Raw genomic sequence first — 13,600 nt, 5'->3', positions numbered from 1 at the left:
CATGGTGATCGATGCGTGACTGCCGTTTGACAAATACAAATACTCTGGCTCTTATCCATCATCATCTCATGTAGATAGCTAACCTGCACAGCCTACCCACATCGTATATAGGAGAAGTGGGGTAGGTCACAGGTGCCAAGACCAGAGTAGGCACATTTCCTATATAACACAACAGTTAGATTTTTATTCAGTATATTTTGTGTGCGCTGTCATCGATCACTAATTTTTATCCGGATTCTAAAAATATTGACATGAAAATCTGTCGCCAATTGGATAGAAACCAAACGAGTGAGATTTTATTTGAAAAGCTGTAATATGATATACAGTGTACAAAACATTAGGAACACCTTCCAAATATTGTTTCCTCCCCCTCCCTTTTGCTCTCAGAACAGCCACATCCTAACTTGACTTTCTGGTAAAGACCCTGCATCAAAACTCAATAGTACAGACAGTGTCTTCTGTTTCACCACACTCTTCACCGGGTCTGCATCGCACCTAACTTCGGGCATCAAGGCTTAAAAATCCTTCTTTAACCAGTCTCTATGTGAAGTGGGTTTAGGATTTAACAGGTGACATCAATAAGGCATCACAGCATTCACCTAGTCAGTCTTTCATGGGAAGAGCAGCTATTCCTAATGTTTTATACACTTTATTTGGTCTGAGTATAGATTTGTCATCTAATGGCTGTCTCTATATTGAAAAGATATTATATGCAGTATTTTTGTAGCACATTATGACCTGTTCTTTGATAATCTCATGGGCAGAATATGTAAACATAAAATGCAATAGATCTATTATGAGCACTGATAGTTAATGAGCAGCTATAGTTCTGGTGCCTCGTTTTTTTCCATCACTGGTTATTTAGACAAATCACAACTGAGGTGTTACCATTCTTTTTCAGATGGGCAGTCATTCATCCCTTAACTTGCAGAGAGTGGATGGAGCTCCTCGTTCTAGCATCTCACGGACCCAGAATTTAATCGAGCAGACTTTAGTTCTGTGTTACCCTGAGATTAGCTCTTTGATAATCAGTGATAAATGACTGTTATATATCCATAAATGTATGAATATACAGTATCTTAAACAATATACTTGTTCTGTAATAAGTTATTATCGAGTCTCACTATCTGGAAGAGACTGATCAGGCTGATAAGATTTTATTATAACTATCATGAAACAAAAAAACAGTGAAAAGCAACAAAACAGATTTTAATTCATTTATTTCATTAGATTTTTGCAGAACGTTTCAAATGTGTTCAGGTAGACCTAATGTATTATTAGCCATTTACCCTGCACAGTTGTTTTAAAGCGGTTCTATTTCAAACAGCACAGACTAGTACAGGATGTTTTCACGTTATGGCAGCCAAAGTCAGTTCTACAGGTTGTTTCCAGTTTCACAATCAATTATGTGAGCAGTTGAGTTTAGCAGCCATACATTGATATGTTGAGAAGCTTATTATTCTGTGATGGACAGAGCAATACATTTTATGAGTGTTGGTTGAGGATGAGTGACCAGCAGTAACAAAAGTAATAACAGCAAACTCATTGCTTTGCATAGTGAAGTCGTCATTATACTACCATGGTAGTATATCACCATTAAATATTGTCCTAATGACAAACTGGACACACAGGAGCTGAAAGAGCACAGGGCCCTCATCCAGTGTCTCAGAATAGGAGTGCTGATCTGAGATCAGTTTAGCTCTTTATACCATTATGAATTAGAGGGGGCAGACCTTTTAAACCATTATCAATTAGAGGGGGCAGACCTTTTAAACCATTATCAATTAGAGGGAGGGGGGGGGCAGACCATTTAAACCAATATCAATTAGAGGGGGGGGCAGACCATTTAAACCATTATGAATTAGAGGGGGGGGGGGGCAGACCTTTTAAACCATTGTCAATTAGAGGTGTTGACCAGACCTTAGACTAGCACTCCTATTCACACTTTGTGAATATGGGCCCAGAGCGTTTGCACGTGTCTGTGACAGTTTTAACCACATGCACTAGTGGCTCAGTGGTGTTGGACAGAACGTTAGAGACTGCAGAAATAGGACTCCAGGATTAGGCCTCTTGTTTCTTCAACCAAAACATGGTGCACTTTTATTTACGACAAGAGCAAGTTTGATTGTAATGCTCAGGCTTTTCCCCTCCTACTAAAGAAAGGAAAGGGGGATACCTAGTCATTTGTCAAACAATTCATTCAACCGAAATGAGTCTTCCGCTTTTAATCCAACCCCTCTGTATCAGAGCGGTGCGGGCTGCCTTAAATCAACGTCCATGTCGTTGGCGCCCGTAGTTATTGTTGGGGGTTAACTGCTTTGGTCGAGGGCAGAACGGCCAATTTCTCTGTTACTGGCCCAACGCTCTTAACCTCTAGACTTCCTACTTGTGAAGCCTACTGTAGATATACTGTTATCTCCCTTCTTCACACCCATAAGGTTGATTAACGGAGTCACAGGAATACCCCAAAATATATAAACAAAAACAATTCTAAAAAGTTTGAAGTAGTTCTTGTAAACTCAAGTGTAAAGATGACTTCCTTACAAAGCAAGGTTCACTCTGCTAAAACAATCAAGATATGACATGAGTAGAGATACTCTAGCTATATAAGGTAAGGTAAGTGCCTCAAAATACCTACCACTCGCTTTCTTTAAATAGATTGTTTTGAACAAATATAAAGTGCAAGACACATTCAGGCGCAGATTCTGCTGCATACAAAAATAAGTCTCTGTGGGGAGCTCAGCCCTTTTCCTATTGAGAGTGTCAATTCCTATGGGAGAGATGGAGGGAGTCTGCACCACAGTCGTTATGTCTCCATCATGCGCAGGTCGTCTGTTTCTGGATTAACTTCCTCCTTGGACCGTCTCCCTTCTTTGTTCGTCCACAAGCCGGACTCCAGACAACGCTTCACATGGTACTCTGCCACCTGGTGATACAACAAAAACAGCAACTTCAACTCACGAGAGAAAACCAGAATAAGTTAAAATGCAATAAGCCATAACTGAGTAATCTAAAGAAGAAACAGACACCCGTATACGATATGATTAATGCATCTTTATGGGTTAGTTCTAAGGTTGCCTGTTCCAAACACCGTTTCCCCTGGGAAGTGTGTAGTTTGGGATGATAATCCACCTGCTGTGGGGCATCTTGACACTAACACTGATAATTCCCCATTTCATCAGCATTCATCAGGACCAGTATTCAACAACCCTCTCAGAATAGGAGTGCTGGGCCCGTATCCACAAAGTGCCTCAGAGTAGATAATTGGTCTTACGTTCTGAGGAGACATTTTACTCCTACTCTTAAGGGTAAAAATAAAAGCTATGCATGAAACATTTTTAGTCATAAGAGTCTCACCTTCTCGACAGATATTTAGGAGACCTCACGAGCTGTCCTAATCAGTTAACCCTTTACACTTGTAGGAATTGGCCTATATGGATAGGGCTAAATTGGAAGGTTTCTTATAGAAGAAATATGAAAAGCATATGCATAACCATGGTAGCAATTAAAAGGGAACAGTTTGGAGATAATGGGGAAATTATTAGACCAAAGTTGAATCCAAAACATTACACTTGATTTTACAGTATTTTTTTTTTACTGTACTGTTATTTGTTGATAACAAAATCTGAAGGTAATCTGGATACATTCAGTAATATATGAATATTCCTGGAAAATGTGGTGTGGGCGCAACATACGACAAATAAAGTACAAGGGTTTGAGTGAGAGGTCTAACTGGTGTCTCCAAGTGGCTACACACTTCTCCAAAGTGTGCACAGTACATGGAGAGTCTACAATTCTAAAATACTTTTTTGAGCCCTCATAGCTGGACCATTGAGGAACTACAGCAAGCACACTTGTAATAGTTGTGTTTGGAATGCAACCTTGCAATCACAGAATGACTTGATGTTTATGCACTCTAAAAAACGGTCCATTATAAATCACAAGCAGGGTCAGATGGGCATCCTTTAAAAGCTTGTTCTATTGCCAACGAGACTAGCTTAGTTATAAAATATGACATATTTGTGTTAGGCTTTCACAATGCAATTCAGGGAAAAATATGCTTTTGGAGTGCACACAAAGGAGTCATAAGTGCATTTAGGTGCGTGTCCCGCGGAAAACCCTCTTTACATAAAGAAACATGGGCTCATTATGTTCAGAACAACCCAGGGTATGACGCCGTGTCATCTTGTAACTGTACATCAAACGGTGATTATACATGTCGACACTGTACATGACCAGAGTTTTATGATATGAAATGTGAAGTGCACATTAGGAATCATGGGTATTTGGCTTGCTTCTATTGACATTAATGCAGTATTTATCATCATCATCGTCTCATATTTAAAAATTCACAGTCCTCTAAATTTACAGCATTTCCCCTCACTAAGACAACAAAAACATTTGCTAAAGTTGCCCAATTAGTGGGAGGGATGGGGGCAACTTAATGTAGCGTGCAGTGCTCTAGTTCAGAACGGCTGTCAGTCAAAAGCCTGGTGCTGTGAGGCAGAGCATGTTACTGTACAGTCGCTGCGTTCCAATGTATGCATTTATCAGTGACCGAATCTTCCATTGGAGTGTAAAGGGGTAAGAGTTGCCAGCAGGTGTCTTGATAATAGCAAATTGCAGCGAGGCAGTGTTTTCCTGCACCACATGCAACTGCTTTGAAGTTGATAACATTTTGATAGGATCAATCCATTAATAATCTCTTGAGCTTTTGACAATGATATGACATGCATAAATACTTAGAACCACTAGGGTAATTAATCAAACATTTTAGATTAGATTATTTAATTACCTGCATGTTATTTCAAGTTATCCCTTTGGAGTGCAACATCACATTGCAATTAAATGAAAAAGCCTACACTGGGCACGCCTATAATTTGGGCAATTGACGGCATCTAGGGCTTATGTTTATTTTGATTGTGTTAGATCTTTCAAAACGTTGTACGCAATGGACTTCATGCCTACTGTGTCAACGCGATTTAGAGTTGTAAAACGAGAGTGACCAGTGTGTTGATATAACAGTAATATTGTCAATTCTACTTTTAACAACCATCAGAATTGGTTAAAGAAAGGTTATGCATGCCAACATATTAGGCAATAATTAACAGTAGGCAAAGTGATCTTGTCAGGCGACAGTTATATCAAACACTAACATGGCAACATTTGATGTACCTTCACAGTGTGCGTCTGAATAGAGTTCACAGCTGGCGATGGCTCATCGCAATTGGTTCTTCTCCATCATTTGTAACAATGTAAATGAGGGTCATCACTATCTTTCCTTTGCGGAACCGCAAATTGTCGTGATTACGAGCTGTGATAAACTTTTATGACTTGACTTTACTCGTGGCTCAGAGTTTGTCTGGGAAGTGTCTTAAAACAGGTTCAGTTTCAGGATGATGTCAAGACTAAAAGGGTAACCGGATTCCCAAGACCTTTTCATCTAGGATCAGCTCCTCACTCCCTGTCCATATAGTTGTATTTATTATGATCCAAGAGGCTGAATTGATCTGGGACTCTAAAATAGGCCCAGTGCTTAGTGAGACAGTGGGGGAGAGGTTTGGAAAGTTGACCTGCCTGAGCTGCTCTGAATGGATGTACATGGGATGTGTACCAAACGCCACTCTATTCCCTTTATAAAGCACTACTTTTGAATGAGTCCTGGGCAAGAGTAGTACAATATATAGGGAATAGGGTGCCATTTTGGGACACAAAGGGATTAACCCAGTCTACTGCTCAAGCTGATTATAATGCTTATGTAACAGGAGTTTCTTTTCTGCGTTCATTGGCCCACATCTAGTTCCAACAGGGGCCCAACTGCTAACTAAGTGTTATTCGTGGAGGAGGACATGTTTCATTTCCTTGTTTCACTCTCTCTTTTAGGATGACATAGAGTCAGGTTTCAGGGGCCAGTTGGGGGTGATTCTCTCTCTCTCTCTATTCTGTTCTAGAGAAACGCACGGACTGAATTTACTTCAGTTTTTAAAAATAGAGAGCACGGCTTGAAACTTGAACATTAACTTGAGCTCTTTGGATATTTCCATCTTTTAACTCAATCAATGTTTATAGAAGAAATAAAGGCCCCTTGTCTCACAGTATAGCTGACATTTTTTAAGCTTCCCGTGGTTATACCTTGTACATGTGGTATCAATTGGCATAGGAGTAATTAATAGTTATTAACAAATAGTGTGACTGAATAAACAGATCTATTTCCCATGTACAGTACGTGTCTGACTCTGTAGCCATTACCTGTGGATTCATGGTGCTGAGAACATTCTGGAGAATCTGCATGTCTTGCAGCTGGAACCCTGCCTTCAGTTCCTGTTTCAGAACGGAAGAAATATATCAGAACAAAACATTGAAATTACTATATTAAATTGTTACCATACAGGTGCATGTCAAAAATTCAAATATGTCATTTAGAATACTCACTGGGGGTAAAGATTCTAGAACCTCTTTGGGATCCAGATGACAGCGTGCTGTACTGCTCTGGAGCGGTGTGTCATTGGAGAGGGTCTCTCCTTTGAACTTGACAGTGTACTCTTTTACTCTCTGCTTAAAGGCCTCTAGCTCAGCATGGAAGACATTTAAGTACCCCTCTTGTCCTGCCTTACACAGGGGAAAATATGACAATGGAATTAAAGACTTACTTGATCATCCTCAGGTTGACAAGAGGAACTTGGAATCATAATAAATAAATACAAATATATTTTACCCCCTTTTTCTCCCCAATTTGGTGATATCCAATTGTGATCTTGTCTCATCACTGCAACTCCCCAACGGGCTCAGGAGAGGCGAAGGTCGAGTCATGAGTCTTCCGAAACATAACTTAACTTAACTTCTTTGGGGTAGGCGGCAGTATTTTCACATCCGGATGAAAAGAGTGCCCAGAGTAAACTGCCTGCTACTCAGGCCCAGATGCTAGGATATGCATATTATTAGATTTAGATAGAAAACACTGAAGTTTCAACATTTTTTTGAATGATGTCTGAGTATAACAGAACTCATATGGCAGGCAAAAACCTGAGAAACAAATCCAATCAGAATGTGGGAAATCTGAGGTTTGTAGGTTTTCAAGTCTTAGCCTATCCGATATACAGTGTCTGTGGGGTCATATAGTACTTCCTAAGGCTTCCACCTTGTTTCAGGCTTCTACTGTGAAGTAGGAGAGAATGAGAGCTGATTGAGTCATGGGTCTGCCAGAAGGCCATGTGCACAGTCAGGTGCTCGCCCGTGAGAGTTAGCTCAGTTCCCTTTCATTTCTAATGACAAAGGAATTCTCCAGTTGAAACATTATTGAAGATTTATGATAAAAACACCCTAAAGATTGATTATATACATCTCTTGACATGTTTCTACGAACTGTAATATAACTTTTTAGACTTTGTCTGGACCTAGTGCCTGCGCATTTGGATTACTGTAGTAAATGCACAAACAAAAATGAGGTATTTGGACATTTATTGTGGAACTGGGATTCCTGGGAGTGCATTCTGATGAAGATCAAAGGTAAGTGAATATTTATAATGCTATTTCCGACTTTTGTTGACTCCATAACATGGCGGGTATCCGTATTACTGGTTTTGGTCTGAGCGCTGTACTCAGATTATTCCATGGTGTGCTTTTTCCGTAAAGCTTTTTTGAAATCTGACACAGCGGTTGCATTAAGGAGATGTATATTTTAATTCCATGCATAACAGTTGTATTTTCATCAACATTTATGATGAGTATTTCTATAAATTGACGTAGCTTTCTGCACTTTCACCGGATGTTCTGGATGCAAAACATAACGCGCCAATGTAAACAGAGATATATGGATATAAATATGAACTTTATCGAACAAAACATACATGTATTGTGTAACATGAAGTCCTATGAGTGCCATCTGATGGTTAGTCATTAATTTTCTCTCCATTTCTGCTTTTTGTGACTCCGCTCTTTGGCTGGAAAAATGGCTGTTTTTTTGTGACTAGGTACTGACCTAACATAATCGCATGGTATGCTTTTGTCGTAAAGCCTTTTTGAAATCGGACACTGTGGTGGGATTTAACAACAAGTTCGTCTTTAAAATGGTGTATAATACATGCATGTTTGAGAGATTTTAATTTATGAGATTTCTGTTGTTTGAATTTGGCGATCTGCACTGTCACTGGATGTTGGTCAGATGGGACGTTAGCGTCCACCCCCAGCCAAACCCTCTCATAACCCGGGCCAATTGTGCATCACCCAATGGGACTCCCAGTCCCTGCATGTTGTGACAGTCTGGGATCGAACCCGGGTCTGTAGTGACACCTCAAGCACTGCGATGCAGAGCCTTACACCGCTGCACCACTCGGGAGGCCTCTTATAAAAAAATAAAAGTGTTCTCTAAACATTAAGAGTGTGTTACGCAGTTGTAGATGCATAATTACAGCTGAGAAAAGCAACTAATATTTTGGAATTAAACCATGCAGCCTCTTAAAATCATATCAATATGTAAAACACTGGTAATCATACAGAAATTCTTACACTGTTTTGGCATGAAAGCATGTAGCTGTATATCATTGTGATGTTGTAAGAGTCTGTTGTGACTCCTGTCTCTCTCTAGTGGTCATTTGACCACATTACATCACTGTACAGTACAACTATTTTTAGTGAATGACAGTTAGTTACATAACATTAAATAATAACATAAAATCAGTCAAAATCATGACAAGTTTGATCATTAAATCATACATTAAAATATTTGATCAATCCTCAACTTAGCTTATCAATAACCACTGGTTATATAGTGGGTGAACAATTTGCCTTATATTACTTTGCAGTATAATGACTTGACAGTGACTCAGCAGACAGACAGGGATGGTTAGAGAGAGCCTTTGCTAGTCTTAGGATGCCTCAAATAGCACCCTATTCACTTTATAGTGCATTATGTTTGACCAAAGCCCTACGTGACCCCCTTGTCAAAAGTAGTGCACTATTATATAGGGAATAGGGAGCCGTTTCACCCCATTCTTAGGGTGCCTGATGTGGTATAATGACTTAACCGTGACTCGTCAGCAGACAGACCAGAATAGCTCGATGCTTACTTTGGCTTTGTGGAAGAAGTGACGGAAGCAGCCTCTGGGATCCTGCTGGGAGGTGCTGGCCATCTCCAGGATAAACTGCATAGCAACAGCCTGGTGAGCGACCTGCTCCATCAACGCCTCTTTCTGTGGTTGAATAGATTAAAGTGGAAAAAAATGTGAATTCAGCCGTATAACACAAATCAAGTCTGTAGGTTATACTATAAAGTCAATGTTCGTAAACCTGAACAAATATCTGTCAAGAGAAAGGGAACAGGATAGAACCTCTAACATAAGTGACCCATAGTCATAAGTATAAAATTATCTCATTCAGAAATGTAATTTGTTAGAAAAGATGCTGAAGGATCAGTCTGGCCTTTTAACAATAGTTAGATCTGTCGGTCAGTAAACAATAGTTTACACATCAACCCTGAACAGGAAACATACGGCCGGCTGATATTGGCGTTTAGAAATCTAAAAATCTATTGCATCAAATTCTAGCTGCAAATAAATTCACAGGACAGTGTGATATTTTTCTGACCCCGTCGGCCTGAAGTCTAAAGCACCAGAGGATCAGGTAGTTGGCCGTCTCCTCACAGATGAGGTGATGCAGGTCAGACAGGAAGCGCTGGCTGTCATCCCACCTCCGCAACATGCCTGACCAATCACAATGGAGACACATCGGACCAATCACAATAGAGACAACGGACCAATACCATTCCACAATGCCACACCTGCTGCATCACCATGATAAACAGTAGATTAAACATTTCACTCACCAAAATGTCTCAATTCTTTTTCATACTTCTGAACAAAGGTTTTGCTCTTGTCGTGAACCTCCAATTCAACGTTTTTACTATTAATAATACTCTATAGGAGAAGGAAAGAGAAGCACAGTCCACTGAGAAGAGGGTAGCAGCATTCCAATATAGCGACCGGAGTATGGACGAATGGGTGTGTCGAAAGAGAAGGGTGTGTGAAAAGGAGTGGGTCAAAAAGCACTCTGCGATAGTTTGGACTTTGTTTTTAAGAAAGAGTCAGTTGTATTTCATTGTTAGTTTAATAACTGAAAATGTGTAAAACTGACTAAAAGTATTGATGGTGGTGTACTGTTTCTTCATGAGTTGTATGCGTGTGCTTACTGTGACGGTCACCCTAATATTGGCTACCACGTAGTTACTTCGCACGCAGTTGCCAGACAATAGCGCTTGGTCAAGCGGCAGTGAAGGGCACTGTGTCACCATTCATGCCCTACCCATTGAGTAATATGTATGTAGTCTATGTATCAAGGTGACATCTAGATGGCTATCAATATTAGTTATTTCTTGTGTAGGCTACTTTAGTACTTGAAATAAAATAGTGTGAGAAAATGAACGGCCATGTTAGTTACCGCCGGCGACACTACAGTGATACCAAGTAGGAAGCATTTCAAGTCGGCAGGCATGTCGATACAACACCGGTGCACAGGTCGCTGTCTTATCGACTCCTAGTGCAGCACAACCAGCCATGCAAAAAACGTGGCTGATTGGCAACAAATCTGCCCAATTAGCCGTGTCTATGTACAAAAAGTGCTGTAATTTCTAAACCGTTCACCCGATATGGATGAAAATACTCTCAAATTAAATCTCAAAGTCTGCACTTGAACCTTATAGTCATTGTATCATTTAACATCCAAAGCACTGGAGTACAGAGCCCAAACAGCCAAATTGTCACTGTCCGAATAACTTTGGAGCTCACTGTTTATTTCCCCATAGTATGTTGTACCGAAGTTGACTGACAAAGGGAGCGTAATGTTATGCCTATAACTACTGTTCCCTAACGGAGGGAAATGAGGCACGACACCTATATGGCCCTGTGCCCTCCCTTCCGGGGCTCTGAAGAGAGGTTTTAAATTGAAAGAATGAAACCAAGCCTGACACCCATCACCTGTGGTAGGCGGGGCTTCCACCGAGGCGTGGATTTCATTGGCCTTGTCAGGCGTGAATTGTCGATCCTGCAACAGAACACGCAAGTGTGCAACTCCCCATAGTATGCTGTACCTTGTTTTCCCTCCTTCGGGGAACAGTAGTTATAGTCATAACGTTACATTTTCTAAGGCTGTGTCTAGACTTGACAGTTCATGCAGCTTTAGTATTCTGATCATGAATTCCAAACCCCTCCTGCATCTACACCTACATTTAAAATTTGTCTACCATGTCCGGATTCCCTTTTCCCTGGCTATATTCAAATGGTAGTATACATTGTACAAAGGCTACCAGTGCTGATAACGTCGCCCACTGTATGTGCTTTCGGTAGCCTGATTGGGGGGGGGGGGGGGGGGGTTCTCCTCAGTCTGGACACACACACAATGCATTCCTAACCACCTCTTGAAGTGGTCAGCCAGATCTGAACACTATCAGACCACAAAGCAACTTGGTGTCTAGAGCGGTCTTTCAATGCGATTTTCGATTCTGATAGCAGAAGTCAAATGTAAGTGTCAAGTGTAGACACGACCTTAGTTACCTTGTCGAACATGTCCCGGCTGCTGTCAGCGCTGAGCACGGGGCTCCTGCTCCCTCCCAGCATGCTCTCCTTCCGGCGCCACTCATGTTCAGTCTGCGAGAGCTCCGATTGGCCGGCGACAGCACGGGCGCGCTCCTGCTCGACGCTCTCGGAGCCGTGCAGCTCCATCCCACACAGCTGGTCCTGAGCCTCCACTAACTGCCAGCTGGAAACAGAGGCCTTCACACACTGCTGCTGTCTCTGGCACAGGGACACCATGGACTCTGCACTGGCATCCTCCTGGAAGAAGATAATTAGCTTATTATGAACTGGTATCCTAATATCTTTGTAAAGAGACCCTCACACACTGCTGCTGCCTCTGGCACAGGGACACCATGGACTCTGCACTGGCACCCTCCTGGAAGAAGATAATTAGCTTATCCGAATATCTTTGTAAGTAGACCCTCACACACTGTAGCTGGTTTTAGCAGCAGCAGCACCAAGGGCTCACAGAGCAGAGGGGAGAAGAGGTTATAAACAACTGATACCAACGTATCTTTATATTTTATTCTGCTGCCATCTCTGGCACAGAGACCCGGTTCTCTACACCACCATGGTCACAGAGAAGACAGTAACTTATGATTGATATCTGAAAATATTGTTGACATTACATTCTGCAGCAGAATATTACATCTACAGTAATCATGGCCATTATTCCTAAAGCCTCTCATTCTCCTCCTCCTGATGACGATGCATTGCTGGAACTCCGTTATGGCGAACTGTGTGCAATAGTTGTACATGGACATGTAAAACCAGAGGTTGCGGGCTAATAATAACATGAACACCACCCACAAGCTTCAGCTGTCAACTCAATAGCGCATTAATGGATATAACTATCAGGGAATAGAGATGACAGCACACACTAGATATGGATGCTTATGTTATCCACAGTCGCTGGGAAAGCTATGCAAGTAGCTAGCTGTTACTGCTTGACTGGCTAAAGCAGAATTACAGCAAGTATTACTGAGAAACAAATTTGGTGTAGAGAAACAAATTTGGTGTAGCTAGCTAGTGCCATATTCACCAATTTGCTGTGTAATACCTGTAGACCACTGTAAATTAGTCAGTGACACTCACTTGTCTGGGTTAAGGACAACTGGCTTAGACTCGCTGATGTCAAACCTGGCAATGAGACAATGTCATGAAAATAACCTGACAAGTTAGCTAAATCGTACTGAGTTTAATTGGCTGGCTACTAGCTAAATAACTAGCTACTGTAACGTTGGTGTATGTTCAGTCATTAAACGTCGTTCGTTAAGTAGAAAGTTACAAATGAAGGAGTCGGACTCAATTGCTCAGACTCGTTTCCATTGTTGACATTATGTAATGTACTTGACTTGTTAGCTAGCTAACTAATTACATCCTGACTGTAACTATTATTATCACTGATTTAACATCACGTAAGGGTTTATCGAATAGCTAGCGGCAGGCTAAATAACTAGCTAATAACAGGGGAGGTGGTGGGTTGGCTTGCCTTTATTTCCTCCATGACTGACGTACCTACCAAGCTGGCTAACAAAGTAAAGAATGAATTGGTAAATGTGCATTGGCATTTAGCCTCACAATACCTGCAGTGATGAGCTGTGAAAGCTACTTGGCACAGAAGAGGCAGAGGCACTGTAACCCTCTTCTTCTTCGGGAAACATAGGGGAGTTTCCAGTCCCGAACCACTCCATCGCTGCTGCTCCGTCTCGACCCGCCCAAAACACCGAGGCCGAATCTATCAATTGGGAAAATATCGATATCGCCTAAGTTCTTCCAAAGAAAGGCAAAGCGCTAGCAAAAGTGATATTTGGATCAGAGCACAAATACACAGCAGCCTCCATGTTTTTATTCAAGTACCACGTGGTGAGGAACTTTGATCACGTGGCAAATATGTTTTGGCATTTTATTTATTATTTATATTGATGACCAATTTTACTATACGTGTTTTAATGTGGAGCACGTTTCAGGACAGGAATAGCCGAGCATTTCTGTACTTAAAAATAAATGAAATCGCCGTGAGATTATTTTATTAA

General features: G+C 41.2%; 1 protein-coding gene across 1 annotated transcript; it reads right to left on the bottom strand.

The window, feature by feature from the left end:
* Window positions 1–366: 366 nt before the first annotated feature.
* On the bottom strand, window positions 367–13,421 carry LOC123999335 (hsp90 co-chaperone Cdc37-like 1). Its single transcript, XM_046304981.1, has 8 exons — window positions 13,151–13,421; window positions 11,544–11,822; window positions 9,821–9,911; window positions 9,583–9,698; window positions 9,066–9,188; window positions 6,433–6,609; window positions 6,250–6,321; window positions 367–2,926 (listed from the first exon to the last, which is right to left on the bottom strand). Exons 1-8 carry the CDS (start codon window positions 13,256–13,258, stop codon window positions 2,807–2,809), a joined length of 1,086 nt encoding a protein of 361 aa, XP_046160937.1. The 5' UTR covers window positions 13,259–13,421; the 3' UTR covers window positions 367–2,806.
* Window positions 13,422–13,600: the final 179 nt, after the last annotated feature.

This window comes from Oncorhynchus gorbuscha, linkage group LG16 (assembly GCF_021184085.1).
Source record: "Oncorhynchus gorbuscha isolate QuinsamMale2020 ecotype Even-year linkage group LG16, OgorEven_v1.0, whole genome shotgun sequence".
Classification (NCBI taxonomy): Eukaryota; Metazoa; Chordata; class Actinopteri; order Salmoniformes; family Salmonidae; genus Oncorhynchus; species Oncorhynchus gorbuscha.
The sequence above is the reverse complement of the archived record's forward strand: the minus strand, read 5'-3'. Positions and strand labels throughout refer to the sequence as shown.

Excerpts from the sequence above, each read along its gene's own strand:
- LOC123999335 (XM_046304981.1), bottom strand. The coding sequence starts at position 13,258 with ATGGAGTGGTTCGGGACTGGAAACTCCCCTATGTTTCCCGAAGAAGAA. Across the intron at positions 9,912-11,543 it reads GCCGGGACATGTTCGACAAG|AGTATTATTAATAGTAAAAA; the intron begins GTAACTAAGGTC and ends CTTCTCCTATAG. Across the intron at positions 6,322-6,432 it reads TTCTAGAATCTTTACCCCCA|GAACTGAAGGCAGGGTTCCA; the intron begins GTGAGTATTCTA and ends GTTCTGAAACAG.